The following is a 19,754-nucleotide window of genomic DNA, read 5'->3' on the forward strand; positions in this document are numbered from 1 at the left end:
TGGGGATACTGCTTTAACACAACAAAAGGATGAGGAGGAGTCACAGGTTGACACACCGATTTGCTTCCATTCGTGACCACTGTCTGGTCACTTCATAATGCCAGGCCAGCTGGAAATCAAAATGGAAAGGTGCTCCATCAAGAAAGACAATGACACATTACTAAGGTCGGACAACAGTCTGCAGCTCCCCTTCCTATACTTTAAATCTGTTAACCTTTAAGGCTACTATTTAACAATCCTCCATAGTGTAAAGGTTTACACGTGTGCATAAACAAGCAAAAGATCTCCTGGCATAATCCCAGGAGGAGACACAAACTTCTTTGGGGTTGCATCAGGAAGGCCATCCAGCATAAAACACAATTAAACAAGGGGAGCGATCCACTGTGGTAACCCCTTGAGAATAAGGCAACAGCTGAAAGCAGCTTTAATTTATACATACACACTGAGAAATGGAGCAAGAAGGTCAATTTTTATGTGTTTTTGTAACTTATAACTCCTCCTTATCCTCGTGTTGCAAAACTAATCAGCAGGTAGGAATATAGTACCATGTATAATTCTATAGGCAGTACAAGCTTTCAGAACAATCTCCCCACAGAGTCAGGCTGGACACCCACTCTTCAGCACATCTCTGGTTGCATCTTTGCTGCCCGGCAGCGTAGGACTTTCAGGAAGCTGTCAATCTTGTGAGAGTCCCGACGGAGACAGGACAGCAGAAAGTTGAAGTTGATCAACTTGGTAATCTTGTCCTGGCCGAGGCTGGTGCCTCCTCGGTAGGGCAGTGAAGTGATGGCCTGAGCAGATGAACCCATCTGGACACAAACAGGCCGGGAAAAATCATTTTAATGATACATTTTGTATTTGCACTGTAAATGAAAATAACTTTTTATTTTCCCCCCAAAGCTCCTGCAGCCATCTCTTACACACCTTGCTAGATAGTACATCCAGGCCATCCTTGAGACTTTTGGAGTACTGCTGCATCTCCTGGATCTTGTTGAATATGGTGCTTTGTGCTGGGTGAGGCAGGGCACTAGCGGAGGAGGACAGGAGTACGAGAGGGTCCGACCAGGCTTGGAGGAGGGAGCGAGCCAGGGACATCAAATCTGACTCCTGGACAAGAAATAAATAGAAACAATACCACAAGAAGGTGAAGATGTTTGTGGGAAAACAGAAGCAGTATGCAGATTTGTGTCAGTCAGATACAGATTTCTTACTTTTGTCTAACTAAAGTTAAAAGGGGGGCAGGGGACTTCCCATGATGCACTCAGTGTTTCCTCTTTTCAGTGTCTGTGTGTTTACACACCACTCTGCATTTGATCATTAGCGATTATAAAACTCAGGCTCTCTTCCACAGTGTCTCTTTTGGCCTGTTTACCGCCGATTACCCTAAATCGATCACAGCTGAATCCGAGGCTGGTTCTGCGAAAGGAAGTTCTGTAAAAAGGAAGTTTTTCCTTCCCACCGTCACCAAGGGGGTCATCTGATTGTTGTGGTTTTTTCTCTCTAGTCTTTACCCTACAATATAAAGCACCTAAAGGCAACTTGTTGTGACTTTGCTCCATCTAAATAAAACAGATATCATTGAATTGTGTTGAAAATGCCCCTTTTTTTCTCATTAGCTTTTGTAGACAGTCAAATCCACACAGTCATTCTCAAAGTACTCTTTAAATGACTTACTGCTTAAAGGGGTCTCTGGAATATAATGTATTTCGCATGAGCTTGCAAGGTTGACATTCAATTTGATGTATAAGAGACAGTGGGGAAGGTGTTAAATACAAAACTGAATAATATGTGGTTAAAGCACATGGAAGCAAACAATAATGTCAATACTGGAGTAAAAGCACTTACCGATACTTGAAGTGCTTGGTCCTTGTCAATGGGCGTCTGTAGAGAGGAGGTGTGGCACATTGCGGGACGCGGCATGATCACCCTGCCTATAGGAGGGAAGTGAGAGTCCTGGGAGGGACAGAAGTTGAGCGTTAGTCTCTTTAAAAAAAGAAAACGAACAGATTTTTCTCTGTGATGGAACGTAAGGATGCAGAATGCTTTAATTCAACAGAAAGGCTTTCAATTCCCACTTTTCAGGACATTAAATGAATATTGTCCTGCTCGAATAGATCAGTTAAAATTGTTTGCTGTAATTCAGTGCATAGTTCCTGAAGATGAGGCAGCTTCAAGCAGACCCACTGTCGAGCTAATAAGGAAGCATCGGGTTTAAACAGGAAGTTTGTGTTTTTTATGTTTGGGGAGACTGTGACATTTCATTTACAGTGCAAACACACACACACAAACAGGTACAGACCAGCTCCTGGGTGAGCGTCGTGCTGAGCGAGTGCAGTTTGTCAGAGTGCTGAGAGGCTCGCTCGAGCAGTTCGTTGATGGGGACGGCTCTGCACATTGCCACCACACACAACACTGTGAAGCATGAAAAGATGAGCGGAGGCAGAGTTAGAGAAAGCAGCTGCAGGGCCACAGTTTGGTGTCCTTTTGGCTTTTTCCCTCTTTTTCTCTTACGTCTGCTTATCGGGGGGGCTGGGTGGAATGTGAGCATCATTCAACAGGTACAGCTGTCATTTGTTTTTCCTTATTTTTCTTTTATGTTTGAGTTAAAATTTCTGACCTGCATCTAATCTATAAAAGGTATACTTTATTTATAGAAACAAAATTTCTTGTTAATCATAAATATAAATATTACGCTGGGTCTGATAACTGATTTTCAATCTGGCTTTAGTCAATGCAAAAGTGCCATCATCAGTGCTGCCATTATAATTATTAGGTTAATTTAATTCAAAATGTTATGCACTGAAAAATACATTAAGAATACATTATTATGGCTTTCTAACTTCTAGTATAATAAATAAATAAATAAAAACAAATTAATAGCCAACTCTGGTGCAATCATTTTTAAACATAACTTTTTAAAATCCCCTTAAAAAAAACCAAAAAAAATATATTTTTTAAATAATTACTACAATACGTTGAATAACAAGCAAGAACACTTAGTGAAAAAAGTATATTAGTGAATGAATGGTACGTGTCATATAATTTTATTGAAAGCTAATCTAAATTTGGTTTATATAGGGCAAAGAAATGATCAGACCACTGCAATAAACAATGTTAATAGGATGATATTTACGTTTAATATATGCGATACAGATGCATATATTGATGTTATGCAGTTTGGTTGTCAGTGCTGGTGAGCAAACTTGTAACAGTGTTGTTTCTAAATATAATCACGCTTACAAATTTGTATCTTGTTGGTACAAAACTGTAGAACCTCAGGTCTGAACATTTACATTTTCATAAACGCAGATTTTAACTTCTAACATTTTCTTTTAAAGCAAATGATCCATTCTAAGCATCGTGGACTGTTCTGTACAAATCAGTTTTCAGAAGTAAAACGGCTACGCTGAGCTCACCTGTCATGAAGAGGTTGGTTCCACTGGTTCTTCTCTGAGCCATCTCTCTTCTTTTTCTGTCCGTTAGCCGTCGCTTCTTCTCCTCGTCGCTTTTTCTTCTTCTTGGTCCATCTTGCCTCCATTTTATAGTTCTTTGGCTCCAGTTGTTTGGTTATGCAGGAGCAGGGTGACTGTGTGCTAATTGTCAAGAACTTGCTGGAACCAGTTTATAATGAGAAACATGGTGGAGGGGCTTTGAATGGATGCAACAGGATGCAGTCACAGGTTGATAAGGCGTGCGTGTGTGTGTGTGTGTGTGTGTGTGTGTGTGTGTGTGTGTGTGTGTGTGTGTGTGTGTGTGTGTGGTGGGGTAAGGTGGAAAATGTTTGTTCCTGATTCTGATTGGGTGGATGAATAAAAATGCTCACATAAAGTTTTGTAAAAGCGCCGTGACACATGCAGGTTTGACGTAACCAACCAACAGGTTCTCCCACAGGACACGAAAACTCTAACACAACTCTAACACACCTGGATTACAACTGATCTTTTCAGCCCTTGAGCTTCTTCCATTTAAGCCATTAAACTTACAATTCTCATTAAATGATCTAGATGACATGACATAAGTCAAAGTAGAAATGAAAATCTTCAGTTTTAATAACCAGGATGAGCTGTGGGACCAAACAATTTGTAAGTTGACCGTTAATCTTCTTACAAATGTATTTTACAAATCACAAATATTTAGAAAAATATTAAAATATTGTTATAAATAAAATATGAGAATAATATTATGAATTCCTTAGTAATACGTACCAGTTTTAGCTGAAGAGACTCAGTAAGCACGTAAGATCTTAAATGTCATGCTATGTATTTGTTAATGATAAATATTGTTACATAATAAAAGTTTAATTACTGATCAGTGAGACCATCCTGATCATCAGGCATCAAATACTGCTGAGATGTGCACATGCTGTTGTTTATCATTTCTCTGTAGGCACCTGTTGCCAAAACTAAGAAACATCATATTTGAACTAAAATCACACTTTCAGTTATTAATGATTAGTGAAGAGTAAATAAAAGTGGTAACGATTAAAAAAATAACATCTTGAATCTTGTCAACTAAACATGTATCTTTGCATTACTATTGATGGTTATTATAAAGCATTACACAGTATACTTATGTACACCAGGTCATACTTGTGCCTATTTAGTATGCTTTTAACCTTTGAGTAGAGTTAGACCTTGCTCTTCTCACCCGCAAACTCATTTTGCAAAATACAGGCAGTGGAGGCATCTGCTGGACAAACACGGAAGTACACACACACACACACACATCCCCCATTCCTTTTCCAGGGTGTGTGTGTGTGTTTGTGGGGGGGGGGGGGGGTTACTGGGCTAACTGGTGAGAAGTGACAAAAAACAAACGACATGACGTAAAATTCAGCTTTTCTGAGATTTCATCTCGTTTTATAGAGTATCAGCAATTGATCCTTGTTGGTCTCGTCTTTGGCGACCGACAAAGTCTGTAATCACCTCATTCTTAATGGTGCTGTGATTTAATTTATGATGATTTTATTGATATTTTTTTCCAAGCAGCTCTTTCCATCAGGTTTGTGTGCAATCCATGGAGATTTTAGCAGAGCTGATTATGGCGCTGCCTCTTTCCTAGAGCCCACTCATGAAGATGAAACTTTTCCCATGCCCGAACCCAAAAAAGTATTTTCACTAGATCACCATCACAGGTCACCTTCAACAAGGTTTTACTCTTTCTCTGCCTGATTTGCTAATCTATGAGTTTTCATGTCTATACCACATGAAAAGTTTATATAAATTAGCCACCTTTTGGTGTTGTTATGCCATGGAGACGTTTGTGTGTGGACTTTGCATCTTGTCGCTGTGTTTTCTGGCTTCTCAGGTACTCCAGGCTTCCTCCCACATGCATTCATATAAGCTTAACTGGTGTTTCTAAACTGGTCATAGGTGTGAATGTGAGTTTGAATTCTTGTCTTTTTCTCTTTCTTAGTCCTGGGATGGACTGGTCGCCCATGTCAATAGCTGAGATTGACTCAAGGCTCCCTGAAAGAGCCTGATTCGGATAAGAGGCTAAGTAAATGGATGGCTGGATTATCCCAGTGTTTACAGATGGACTCCAGACTGCACTGGTGGATTGAAGTTGCAAACACTACAAACATTTTTATCCCACAACTCAGCTCAGCGTTGTGTGGAAAGTTCCAACCAAACGATTTTATTAATATAGCACCAATTCACAGCAATTGCTGTTTCAACTGTGCTTTATATTGAACGCAACAGCACCTACAATATTACAATCTGCCATGGTGGGTTGGAGTTCAGGGGTCTAAATGCAAACAGACCAAACATTTCACTTTCTTAAAGAACATGAGCAATTGTTTCTAGAGCTCTGTGCTCTGTCTCAACCTCAGGTCCTGTGCCATTTGGGCAACTACGAATAAAAGGTGTTGTTTGACAGTAAAGCCGATTTGATGACGATTTTGTGACTACCAAGTCATTAAGCAATCAGTGAGTAGTCAGATTTTCTCAATGCACATCATGACTTCTGATTGTAAAAAGAGACTTCATAATGGGACTGCCTAACCAATACAGTCTCTACATACAGTCTGTGGCTCTACTGTTTTACCTACAGTCTACAGTTTGTAATGGTAGGGTCATCATCAAGACAGCGATGGCGATGAACACCAAACCAGTTTGTGACGTGACAGTGGCGACGTCTATCTTTTATCGATGCCTCGAGCACAAAAAGGCACGTTTGTGATGTGGTGTTGACTGTTTCATCAAACGGGCTCCTGTTCCCTTTGTGGACACATTCTCCAAAAGTCAAGAGGTCATGTATGTGATGCTCGCTTTAAACAGCCCTCCCATACACTCCCCCCCCCAACCTTATCCTTTCAGACTATACTACCAAAGTACCACAGCAGGCGTCTCATGTGTGACCTACAGACTGACTTTGAAGGCTCCTCTGATTTTAGCACCACCTCCAGCATGCACACACACTTTTTTGTATTCTACCTGCTGGCAGCAGATTCCTGTTTATTGTCAAGAAAACAGTTCATGTTGTTGGCTTTGTCTCACAGAGCAACACTGACTGTGTGCTTGCATGTTTAGTAAATATGCATGCGGTGTTTAAATCATGCCAAGTCAGCATGCGGCCTGAGGGTCTTACGTGTATGAGGGAGGAAGCTGCACATAGATGATCTAAAAATGAATCAGAATAAGAGAAAAAGAAAAATGTGAGAACCTCCAGAGTCATATTTCATTGTTTTATGGACTGTTAGGGTGGCCTTGCTGCAGGGCACCACAGTGCTGCCAGCACGCTATGCATTAAATGTTACACATTTATGTGAATCCCCCCCCCCTCCTCTTGAGTTCCCTTTAACCCCATGGTGTCTCAAACAGAAGCATCTTCTTTTTTAGGCTGTTGCTCTTTTGACTTTCCATATTCCACCTCGCCACTCCCCCTCCCCCAAACACTCCCTGTTTGTCTTTCAGACTGCTGACAGCAAACCCACCGTGCACAGTTTTTTCCCCTAGCTGTCCACCTCAGGATCCAGACATCCCATCTGCAGATAGGTAGGATTTAACAGCATTGGTGAATACATTTAAGCAGGTATGCTGGGGTTTCTGCACAGGAAGCCACTTCTGTGATTGAAAGTACATGGTGTACTTGTCCTGACGCGCATGAGCAACATAGTTGTTTTGCCCAAAGAGATGTTTTCCTTCTTTTCTGTAAAAATAATGCTTACAGTGGACACCGGGTAATCTGATGACATGTCTTTTTTTCCTTGAATAGTGGAATTTGGTCATAATTTGTTCGTGCTTTACCCCATGACTTCATGCCAGTGAAATTACGCATGAGTGAGCATTATTTTTGGGAGAGAAGGTGACGGAAAGTCTGTTTGTTTTTTAAAAGCAAAGAACTAAGTGGTTGGCATTGTATGCTAATGTAATTTAGGGACACTTTTCTCTGTGGAATATGAATGAGGAGTTTGGACTGTTGGATTGTTTCAGGGTCCTGAAACAATCCGAGTGTGAGTCCTGGCTGATGTGTGGCTGAGATCGTAAAAGAAAAGAAGTAAAAAAAAGAAAAGAAAAGCATGTGTTGTTTTATCGTGAAACTCCGCAGCGGTGGCTACAAAAACGGCCTAAGTTAATAATGCTCACACACATGCATTCACTCCCTCTTCCTTAAATGGGATTGTGACAAGTGTATAAATCTTTTCAAGCCACATAGTGGGAGCAGAATTACACAGAATTATGATCCTTATTCAAGCAGCAGTTGTGGCTAATTGAGTGTCATCTTCAGGGTGTCTGATGTACACCCAGTTCCTGTTAAACGATCCGTCTTTGTATGAGGTGTGGACTCTGGACAATGACTTCCACTTCCTGTGCTTTACTGAATTCAAATTAATATTTATAAGACAATCACAGTTGTTATTATTATTATTATTATTATTATTTTCTTTTTAATGATGATGGTGAAAGGAAATTCCTTTTTATTCCTATTTATTCCAACATTCCCAAGGGTCTCACCTTTGTCTGTTCTGGTTAATTTTTTTTAAAGCAAAGTTAGTCTGTATCCAAAAAACAAACAAACAAATTTGTTAGAATCTAACCAGCAGCTCTGAAGGCGCCAGGCCACAATATGAAACGATAAAGCAGTATGCTCAGTGTAGCTCAGCTGGTGTATTAAAATGGATCTGACACACTTTTCAGACTTACAGAATAGACTGCATTTCACTTAGTTGCAAGTTGAAGGCTGAAAATCAAACTGGCCTCTTTTCTTCGTATTTTCCGTATATTATTTTATTTACTCTGGAGCTAGTTAGCTTAATTTAGCATGAATACTCCACATGTGACCAAATATCCCAATGTCAGGTTTTCACCTATTTGAAGAAAAAAAAATTCACAATAACAGTAATATTACAGTACAGTAATATTAAATATATATTACAGTACAAATATATAAATGAAATCAGGAAAAATGCATTTGTACCATACCAAAGCTGTAAGCTAGCTGTTGGGAACAGCTAGCTTACAGCTTAAAGTAAGCTAACAATGTCCTGGCGCTGTGTGTGTGTGTGTGTGTATGTGTGTGTGTGTGTGTGTGTGCCACTTTTTCTTTTCTTGGTGGGGACCAAAATCTGAAATTTACTATCCTCGTGGGGACCACCAGCCCTATTGGTTCCCACGAGTTCGATGGCATTTTTCACACTCAAAGTGTGGTTTTAGTGTCAGGGTTATGGTTATGGTTAGGTTTAGGGTAAGGGTTAGGCATTCATTTTTGATGGTTAGGGTAAGCGCCATGGGAAAGCATTATGTCAATGAGATGTCCCCACTAGGACAGCAACACCTGACGTGTGTGTGTGTGTGTTTGTGTGTGTGTGCGTGTGTGTGTGTGTGTGCTTTTCCCAGAAAATTTGTTTTCCCTTTCTCCAAATTATGGTTAGGGTGGAGTTAGGGTTAGAGTTACCCACTCAGACCTCGAGGGGTTAACTGTCTGCTGACATCACCAAAATGGCAGCCAAATGAATAAAAGGAAAACCAATCTTCTGATCATAAAGGAAAGGTAAAAGCAGCAGACAGATTAAAAACCAATATTTATAAAAGTTATACCGTATAAGTGAGTAAATCTACATGCTGGATGAAAAGCAAAACCTTTATCTTGGCAGCGAGTAGGAACCGTTGTGAATAGAATTGGAGTCGGGATGGAGGGATTGAGGCCCCTGCTCTTCAGTGGGTTGCAGGAAAAGTGGAGCAGAGAGATGATGAGACATCATGAAGGTTAATTTTTTTTAAAGCAAAGTTAGTCTGTATCCAAAAAACAAACAAACAAATTTGTTCGAATCTAACCAGCAGCTCATCAAAAAACTCAATCAGAACATTAATTAATAGTAAAAATTACAATTAGCAGCCTTCGTCCTAACTCTGACATTCCACGCAGTTCTCATGTGACCTTGGGAAAACTTTGGAGTTTGGTCACATTTTCCCACAAGGACACTTGGCTTCACTGATTTTGACTAAATGCAATAAATAAAGGTATTTAATTTTGCCTAGTGATTGTAAAAGATGGTGCCCTTTAACGTTTTTCCTTGTTATATATATTCCTTGACCTTTCAGGAATGGCAGCCATGAGCTGTGATGAAGACTTGCAGTTGCACAGAATTACCAGTAGATGGCAGCTTTTTGACAGACAGCTCTCGTTGGAAGACGAGCTGTCATGGTTGTCATGTGTGTGTGTACTTGCTTACACACACACACACACACACACACACACACACACACACACACACACACACACACACACACGTACGTTCATTTCACAGTCCACAAAACAACAACTTTAAAAACCTGACTTCAGGCCACTCTGATTTCTGATTTTTCATTTCACAGACATAGTAGTGGTATTGGTCGCTTCAGTGCATCATGGAGTTTTTATCTATTTTCTGAATGCCTGAACTAACACCTGTTAAGTAGTATTATAGGCATCAAACCTGTGTGATGAACCTCATAAATAAGGAACCCCAACAAATTCTAGAATCCTTTTTCTGTCCTTGTTCCTAAATCTTCCTCTTCTGGGTCACTGCCCTTTCACCTCTTCCACCCCCTCCCTCAGTTCTTGACTGCTATGTACACACGTGTGCTTCCCCTCTCACATGTTTTATCTCCTCCCACCTCCCGCTGTGCTCCCCTCCCCTTTCACCAGCTCGCTCACATCTCTACTTTCTCTCTCTGTCTGTCTCCGTTGGTGGCGCTGGGATCCATAGGCGTTCAGAGGACAAGAACTGGACAGCATACGCACCCTCAACACCACGTAGCAGCACCACCGCAGACATGTCGGACTCTGAAACCGCCGCCGCCCCTGCTGAGGCCCCCGTCCCTGCTGCTTGTGCAAACATCAAGGCTGACCTGGACAAGTGGTAGGTGCATGTTGGAGTGATTAACAGAAAAACAGTTTATATGTTTCTCATTTGCATATTTGCATATCCTTTAGAGTTGAAGAAAGGTTCTTATCCCAGACGCCAAAAACATAATAGGAACCTCTTGCAGTTCTTGGGTACACCTTTGATGCCTACACAAGTTCATCTCTGACTCTCAGAGTTGCCTTTAAACGTTTACACGCTGAGAAGTCAAAACCGAATTATCTGGATCATTCGTGATGTTCTTGGCCGTTACTTAACGAGCTATCAAACTGGAAAGAAAAACACCACGGCACCCAAATTAAGGGGGAGACTCGCATGTGTGGCAGCGGCTGGTCGTGGACTGCGGTATCCTAAAGTGCGCCATCCCAAAATGGAGTCGCTTCAGCGGTCATTGGCGTTTGCACTAAAAGTCTCCACATCTTGCGTGTTGAGATGTAAATGAATTTGACAACCTAGCTGAGCGCAAGTTTGAAGGTTATGAAAACTTAGGGTACCCCATGTAGGGCAAAGCGATTAAGGGATTAATGATGCGTGACAGCGGTGGTGATGCTCGATGCTTGGCCATACGGATGGATGGAGGCTGGGAATCTGCTTACGTCACTTGCCTCCCTTTCCCCAGAATTCCTCGCGTTAGCTCGTTCTGTTCGTATCCAGTGTCTCCTTTAGCCTCTTGCTATGTCAACGGACACAACAGATGCTGCTTTGTGAGAATGGAGGATAGCAATGACATAACACTACTACAGACATTTAGAGGTCTGAGTTCTTCACAGTCAAGTTCAATGAACTCCAGGGAACAGTTTTTATAGTGATTTCTTCAGTTGTAGTTGGAATTTGAGCTGTTCTGGTGTTAATAATTATGTGCTGGCAAAGTAAACACATTTTATTGATAGCAAAAGCTGCCCAGTTTTCTTCAGCCAGCCTGTTTAGTCTTGATAAGGTGGATATGAATGTGTGAAGCTATTAGATAAGCAAGCAGGTTGAGTGGGAATGGAAGGCATGGCATGGGTAATTGGCTAATCATGCGCCAGTGTGTTGATGACCTTTCCGATACCTCTGATATTTCTACGTGAATGTTGAGGTTTAACATATATTCAAATGAAATATACAACTGATAACTGATTGATAAGTTCAGTTCCTCTTATGTTAAAGAATACACTGGGCACTCTGGCAAAAGCTGGCACTCTCAAGAGTATTTGAAAGTAAATGTTTTAAGGTGATAAGATGTTCTGTTGCTCATGCGGCATATCATGGTTTTACAAGATTATACTGTATGCGGGTCATTGCATGAAGCTGACCTGAACCTAACCTTGAAAGGTTGAAAATCAGGCAGCACCAGCACTATTTGTCCTTTAAGTTGTATAGAGCCAGAGTTAATTGTCCTACACTGATATTTGTCCCATAACCTGTAATTTCTGTGGAATCACTTTTTAAACTAGGGATAAATTTAACAGAAAAATAATTATGCTAACAAATTAATCATCAGTGAGTGCAGAATGGCAATCACTGTGAAATCAGTGTGTGTGTGTGTGTGTGTGTGTTGAGCTTAGAAATGTCACCAGAATCAGCAACTTTACAGAGTATTTTTAAGGAATTTTAGCTATTAGTTTAAGCTAGCTTCACAGACCTGGTTTGTTGTTTACCTTCTTACAGTGCTATTTTTGGCCACATGGGCCTTGTAAATGACCCATTCATTAAGAATGGGAGAATTAGGTACTAACTGGTAAACACACAGCACTTACCTGCTTAGCAATTAGCAGCTAAATGTTAAATTAAAACTACAGGGGTGTGTCGTGTTGGTAGCAGCTAATGCTAGCATTCTAGGCACGGCCCCATCGTTCTAATTCCCTAAGATCTGTAAGCAGACTTTTTTATATGAAACTGAAAGTCTAACCTCTTAGCTGTTGGGAATCCCACACTCATTCAGCTTTGCTCCTAAATTCATACGCTACATGTAAAAAGTAGATTTATTTTGCTGATACTGACATTCAAATTAACTTCTTTGGTTTAAGGTACAGTTTATACAAGTCAGCTCTCTATAGGACTTGCATCAGTATACATGCTCGCTTATATGATGGATGCTCCTGTGTACATTCATGTGCTGAAAGGAAGAATTCTTGCTATACTGCGGTCTCCATCAGTGTTATCCCAGCCAATTTTGAGCCAACTGTAGAGCCAAGAGGGCTCTGCCCTGTGTAAGCAATATATCAGAAATACCTGCGTATTTATAGACAGCAGCTTGTCAAAGTCATGGATAGAAATGTTACGAGTGTGACTGTATATGCTGGGTATCATTGCATGTTACTAGTCGGAGGTCACATTACTGCTCCACCTGACACCTGCTCCTTTTTAAGCAGGGCAGCCAAATAAGCAAACGCTTCTCTTTCACACCCAGCTGGAAACTTAGAGGGCAGCCATGATTAATATAGTCATGACCCTGTCAAGGTCACAGTGGCAAAGTCACACAGAGGTGAAGTGAGCAGGTTAAAAACTAAAATGTAATGCATGAACAGTATATCAACTATATTTTCCTTGACATTTATGATGAACTGAACTTGACGATGACTAACTAGCATTAATAAAGTGTTAAAAACATTATAAATTATAAATATATGTTTATTCCATACATTTTTCAAAAATTGCTCTTATTGATAAATGAATCACATGTTGTGTTATTTGTTTCAACCAGAGGCCTCAAATAAAGACGGCACGATACCACTTTTTTATGTCCGATACCAATACCAATATCATAAATTTGTAAAAATATCTGCCGATACTGATATGAATCTGCTATAGCGTATTTTTTAATCAATAAAACTGTTTGTTTTTTTTATATCTTGCTGCATTTTGTATAAGTTCATACTTTTTGTCTTAAAAAGACAAAAAAACAAAACCACTAAAGCTATTCTCTTATACTTGTATTCAAAAAATACACTGCACCCAAAATAGTTCATAGTTCTAATAAACTTAAATCCTCCATCCTCCCTATTCTGGTATTTTAAATAGTACTTAGCAGAAATATTAAACAACCTAACTAATAGGGCTGCCAACTCCCAGCAAAAAAATTGGGAACCACCCTCCGCCTCGTTTTGCTTAATTGACGTAATCAACTTTAATTTAATGCACGTGTACAAAATTTTTTTTTAAATTAAAAGAAATGCACAGAAATAAATTATTTTTCTACAATAAATAAATAGATAGAAATCTTTCTTCAACAGAATTGCAGACTGCACAGATGGTACCTTTCCAAAGAAAAAAGTACTATAGCTTACTAGGGTATATATTTAGGGATGCACATAAGTGGTCCGCAGGTGCGCATTCGCTGTCAAAATAAAAGATGCGCAACAGATAAGAAGCACATATTCGAGAAAACGCGCTTCTTTTGCATAAGTAATTGCTTACGGAGCTTGCTTCTTCAACATCTTTAAGAGTTCTGAACAAATGTCTGTCCTCCTCCAGAACATCTTATGTACACAAACACACGTTCCAACTTCTTATCCGGTGCGCGTCTTTTATTTTGACAGCGAATGCGCACCTGCGGACCATTTATGTGTACCCCTGTATATATTAGACTTAACAGTTACTATATACAGTAATGGACTTCTATACATTTTACATCAGATGAAAAATTTGGTTGTAAGATTCAGATAATTCATTATTAAAAGCTCAACATTTTAAATGAGAATAAGAAAGAAAAGCATGTCTTTGTGCCCCCTTGTCCCTGTTATTGCCGTCCCTGGCCCCCTGGCATAACTTTGCTAGATCTGCCCCTGCACAGTTACCAGCTGTCAGCTGCATAGAAAAGAATCCTGGTGTAGAAAGTAAATAGAGAAGAGGCAGTCGCTCCATATATCAGTTGTTAAGCTTAGCGTGGGAATGCTTTACAAACATTCAGAGATGAACTTACACACTTGCTTTACTTCTCTCTGGGATCACTTCCTCGGAGATGAAATGCCGGGTTGGTAGCAACGCTCCAAATGCACAACCAGACCGCCAACAGGTCTGGCGCGCCACAGCCGCTCTATCACGTGACGCATACTGCTCCCACGTGCTAAGGTTCTGAGCTGAGTTACGCCATGTCGCAAGTTTTGTGAGGTGCTTTGGGGATATTTAATGGATCGGAATACATTTTTTATATCTCTCCGATATCCGAGCCAGTAATTTAGGTCAGTATCGGACCGATGCTTAATATCGGATCGGTCCATCCCTAGTCTCAAAACATCTCTAGCTGCTCCAGTGGCTCCCTTAATTTATTTAAATTCATTTATATAAATGAATAAATTTATAAAAGAAGGCAATGTGCCATGTTTATCAATGTAACTTCTATTTATTGCTGCTGAAAATTATTCCTTAAATTGTCTAGTTGTAAAAACGTGTAACCTATACCTGTATGTACCTAGGGTGCTACATATTTTATTTATTATGATTCATTTGCAAAAATACAGGTAGGACTGAAAGTATCTCTTTAGCTTTTAACATAAGCATAGACATACCAACACATATTTACTTCCTCTACTTCAGGTTCTGTTTTGCTGGTATAATAACAATGTATTTTTTTTAAAGAGCAAGCTCTTTTTTTACTTCAATAATTACATAAATGCAACAAAACGTGATATTACTTTAATGAAATTGCAAAGTTAAAGTACCAAATGGTCATAGATAGCTCACTGAAGAGTAGCCACAGTCTCAAAGTCTCCTCAAAAATGAGGTCAAGGCTGGTTTAGACACCTGTTTGCAGGCCATGGCGATCTATGCAAACTCCTACAGTGAACATGCTGAATGTTAGCCATAGGAACCGTGGACATGCTGGCCTTACTCTTCCTCTGCCTTCCATAAACACTCTCACACTCACTTCCACAGTCGGCCTCTTTGGGCCCGATCGCCTGCGGCTGTATGGACGCACATGCATTTAATTTCTGGCTGGAATTTGGTGACTCGGCAGACGTCAGTAATCTGAGTGCAGCACTGCTGCTGTGTCAGACTATCTACAGCCTCTTCCCCTCCAGCTCACCATGCTGGACGGACAACAGCTTTCACGCCTGTGGAATCTGTTTACTCATTGTTTTGGTGATTTTTTTTCAACATCCAGATGGGTAAAGTGCATTTTACAAAAGCAGATTTTTGAAAGACTCAGATGTTTCAATAAAGGCACAAAATGGAACATCCTTACTTCTTTGGGTCTTAACTTGTTGACATATATTGTTTTAAGAAGTCTCAAGCAGAAATGTTGGACAATCACCGTCCTAATAAACTCTGTGCTTTGATGATTCTCATCGCTACCTCACAGGACAGTGACACAGCTAATCACATGACCTCCTGGCTAAATCCTGGCGTCTGCATCATCATTTTACCCTTCTGCACCTGCTCACTGATCTATTATACATGTTGGTCCCAGTGGACTGACTATAGCAAGCCCAGCCTAAATAATTCAGATTACGCTTCCTGATTGTGTCCAAGACAAGGAGACAACGTCCCTCCTCCACCCCGTGCAGAGTGGCAATCGGACCTGGACATGCTTGGATCAGGATACTAGTGCTCAGTGGTGCAGAGTTGCTTTCATTCAGTCTGTGGTCATATATTCACTAAAACAACCAATTGGTTTTGTTCCTGGTTGCTTGTACCACGCTCATTCAGAATCACGCTCTCTCTCCCTCTCTCAGAAGATTGCGTGATGCCTGTAGTTGCGATGATGTCATCAGATCCTTACCCTCGTCTGCCCATGCATGTGAGCACCCTGCTCCTATGCTTTATGTAATCCCTATATTTTCTTAATATTTGTTCACATGCAGATAGTAGGACTTTACAAGTACAATAATGTTCCTGTTCTTCTTCTTCTTGTTGGGTTTGATTCAGAGACATGTACATGCATGTTGATGGCACTGTGGCAGGATTATCTGGCAACACAGCCTCAGGGTTCGATTCTGCTCAGCTCTGATGTTGGGTCATTATTGCAGTGCATGCAACATAACCACTCAATGCCCCACTCCCATTTCCTTGCACACCCTCGCCAAGCAGCAGACACACACCGTTCTCTCCAACTCTCCTGGCAAAGTAAAGTGCTGAATGATAATCTGCAGCAGCCAGCTGTACGTTACATCACTCTGAAGGCGCCAGGCCACAATATGAAATGATAAAGCAGTATGCTCAGTGTAGCTCAGCTGGTGTATTAAAATGGATCTGACACACTTTTCAGACTTACAGAATAGACTGCATTTCACTTAGTTGCAAGTTGAAGGCTGAAAATCAAACTGGCCTCCTTTCTTCGTATTTTCCGTATATTATTTTATTTACTCTGGAGCTAGTTAGCTTAATTTAGCATGAATACTCCACATGTGACCAAATATCCCAATGTCAGGTTTTCACCTATTTGAAGAAAAAAAAATTCACAATAACAGTAATATTACAGTACAGTAATATTAAATATATATTACAGTACAAATATATAAATGAAATCAGGAAAAATGCATTTGTACCATACCAAAGCTGTAAGCTAGCTGTTCCCAACAGCTAGCTTACAGCTTAAAGTAAGCTAACAATGTCCTGGCGCTCTGTGTGTGTGTGTGTGTGTGTGTGTGTGTGTGTGTGTGTGTGTGTGTGTGTGTGTGCCATTTTTTCTTTTCTTGGTGGGGGCCAAAATCTGAAATTTACTATCCTCGTGGGGACCACCAGCCCTATTGGTTCCCACGAGTTCGATGGCATTTTTCACACTCAAAGTGTGGTTTTAGTGTCAGGGTTATGGTTATGGTTAGGTTTAGGGTAAGGCATTCATTTTTGATGGTTAGGGTAAGCGCCATGGGAAAGCATTATGTCAATGAGATGTCCCCACTAGGACAGCAACACCTGACGTGTGTGTGTGTGTGTGTGTGTGTGTGCGTGTGTGTGTGTGCTTTTCCCAGAAAATTTGTTTTCCCTTTCTCCAAATTATGGTTAGGGTGGAGTTAGGGTTAGAGTTACCCACTCAGACCTCGAGGGGTTAACTGTCTGCTGACATCACCAAAATGGCAGCCAAATGAATAAAAGGAAAACCAATCTTCTGATCATAACGGAAAGGTAAAAGCAGCAGACAGATTAAAAACCAATATTTATAAAAGTTATACCGTATAAATGAGTAAATCTACATGCTGGATGAAAAGCAAAACCTTTATCTTGGCAGCGAGTAGGAACCGTTGTGAATAGAATTGGAGTCGGGATGGAGGGATTGAGGCCCCTGCTCTTCGGTGGGTTGCAGGAAAAGTGGAGCAGAGAGATGATGAGACATCATGAAGGCGGAGCCAGTCAATTGGTTTACGTTCATGTAACATGAACCCTCTCCTCCTGTGGCCTCCCCCTGTTACCTCTGTGTCTTATTATCTCTCCATTATCACGCAACCTCCCTCCCTCCCATCAAACAGATGGGTCCACGCACATGGCTGTTCTGTCTCCCTCCCTCCCTCTCTCTCGCTCCATCACCCTAATGCACTGTGGCAGTGTCGGCTGTGTTCGCTCCTGAATGGGAAGCCTGAAATTATTCCCAAGCTTGAAATCACTCTTCCTCTCTCGCTCTGTCGCATTCATCTCTTCTTCCTATTCTTCAGCTTTTCCCTCTTGTTGAGAGCTGTTGCTCGTGTTTTTGCTTCTACCAATGTTAGCACACCAAACATGCATGTGTTTTGCCAACAGAATTCCTTGGATTGGCATCCAGTTGATGCTTAACTCCTGTACGTGGGTTTACTTGAGGTCTAACTGTTGTTAATCTTTCCTCCAGTGTGGCGGAGAAGGGAGCCGGCGGCTGCAAAGATCTGATGGAGGCCTTCGCTGCTTGTGTGAAGAGTGCAGCTGAAGGGACGTCATGAGGAGTCGCCCTCCAGCCTCAAATGTAAGCATGTTGCATAATTGAATGATTAATTCCATAACAGCTTCGGTGGGGGGTTATTTATAGAAACCTTTGTGAATCGTCTGAAAATGGTTTCAACAGGAATAGAGAATACAAGTGTTTATTCTCTAAATATATCTTTAAAAAATGAACTATGGCTGAATTCTCTTTAGCTGGTCCTGCTGGTTTACTGTTCCAACGCTGACTATAATGACTATAATGCTCAGCTTAGCCTTACTTTGACATATCAAAAGTTTGTTATTATTGCCAAGACTTGGGAGGATAATTTTTAGGAGAAACAAAAATGACATATTCTGATAAACTGGCAAATCAAATACATATATATGACTAAATAAAGATCCAAAATCTCATTATTGAGATGCTGAGTTTTAAAATATTTGCCGCTTTGTCAGTTGAAAAGCAGTTTCAATAAGAAGACACTTAAAATAACAATCCACTCACCAGAATTAACAAACAGCCCGACTGAGTGATCGGTCTGCTGTAGATATCAGTTCTTGGTAAGGAAACAGGTACTTTAATGCAGGCGTAAATGTATGCAAAACAAAGGATGAGAATGCAACTGGATCAGCCAGACCACATACAGAGATGATCTGGATTTCACTGGATCTGAGCCATGTGGGAATGCAGCCTGGACAACACCCGTGGCCAAAGGTATTCAGCTGGCCTACTGTATAATGAAAAAGGGAAGAAGCAAGTGGTATGATTTGGGAAGGTTGCAACATGTGACGCTCCTTGTCTGTATCTGTTTGAGATCAGCGGTTAGATATCAGATTATTTGTCAGGTCTGCCCAAAGGATCTTTGCCTTCATCAAGCTCAAATGTCTCTCGCTATTGCAGGTCCACTGCACTGAGTCCTCCAAGTTCCCAGCATTTTCCTTCTGCACAACAGCACTGGACCGATGACAACAACTCGAATGATGAAGATGATGATGATGATCATCACAGAGAGGCAAACACTGTGTTGATTTGGGCCGAGTTTGGGATCTGGTGGCAGAAACCACAGTTTCCTCCCCCCTGTCCTCCCCCTCATGTTTTAGGTTTTTCTGGGTCCCGCAGTCTTACCCGCTATTCCCCTCGTCCCTATGGCTGATATACATTATACTGACAATTCCAGAGAGCCAATGGGCTGTGATGTAAATTGTCGACTTGAAATGAATACTTATAAATGGTAATAAAAAGTATGAAATACTTGGTATAAAAACCAACTTGTGATTTCTGGCCTCTTGATTTGTAATACTGAGGATGCAGCAACCTTTGACCCAATCCTAGTTGTGCCTTGTAGAGGTTAGAGGTTAGCATGTACACCAAGACAGTAAATACGCAGAATAACTTCTAAATAACCGAGTAGCAATCTGAACATCTTTGTGATCATCAAAAGGATAGAGTGATGACACTGCTTCTGACATCAATGCTAGTTAAAATGGCTGTACAGAGACACATTATTGTATTGCTACAGTATGTCTTTATTTTCTGCAACATCTCCAATTTTTCCCAACATACTGACACTTTTTCAAAAACATATATATTAATTATTAA

General features: G+C 40.7%; 1 protein-coding gene and 1 long non-coding RNA gene across 3 annotated transcripts; one reads left to right on the top strand and one right to left on the bottom strand.

Annotated features, from left to right (window-relative positions):
* Positions 1-315: 315 nt before the first annotated feature.
* On the bottom strand, positions 316-3,725 carry prl (prolactin). Of its 2 annotated transcripts, XM_026163760.1 has the most exons (5): positions 3,417-3,725; positions 2,300-2,412; positions 1,846-1,953; positions 925-1,107; positions 316-809 (listed from the first exon to the last, which is right to left on the bottom strand). In XM_026163760.1, the coding sequence occupies exons 1-5, from the start codon at positions 3,457-3,459 to the stop codon at positions 618-620; spliced, it is 639 nt and encodes a 212-aa protein (XP_026019545.1). In that variant the 5' UTR covers positions 3,460-3,725; the 3' UTR covers positions 316-617. The 2 variants fall into 2 exon arrangements, with proteins under 2 accessions (XP_026019545.1, XP_026019544.1); XM_026163759.1 differs by lacking the exon at positions 3,417-3,725 and having other exon boundaries at positions 2,300-2,653.
* A 3,171-nt stretch (positions 3,726-6,896) lies between these two features.
* Positions 6,897-19,423, top strand: LOC113021420 (uncharacterized). The gene is made up of 4 exons (XR_003272295.1): positions 6,897-6,998; positions 10,193-10,345; positions 18,090-18,200; positions 19,056-19,423. It is a non-coding gene; the product is annotated as an uncharacterized LOC113021420 (long non-coding RNA).
* The last annotated feature ends 331 nt before the right edge of the window (positions 19,424-19,754 follow it).

The sequence above is a fragment of the Astatotilapia calliptera genome, chromosome 4 (assembly GCF_900246225.1).
Source record: "Astatotilapia calliptera chromosome 4, fAstCal1.2, whole genome shotgun sequence".
NCBI classification, from domain to species: domain Eukaryota; kingdom Metazoa; phylum Chordata; class Actinopteri; order Cichliformes; family Cichlidae; genus Astatotilapia; species Astatotilapia calliptera.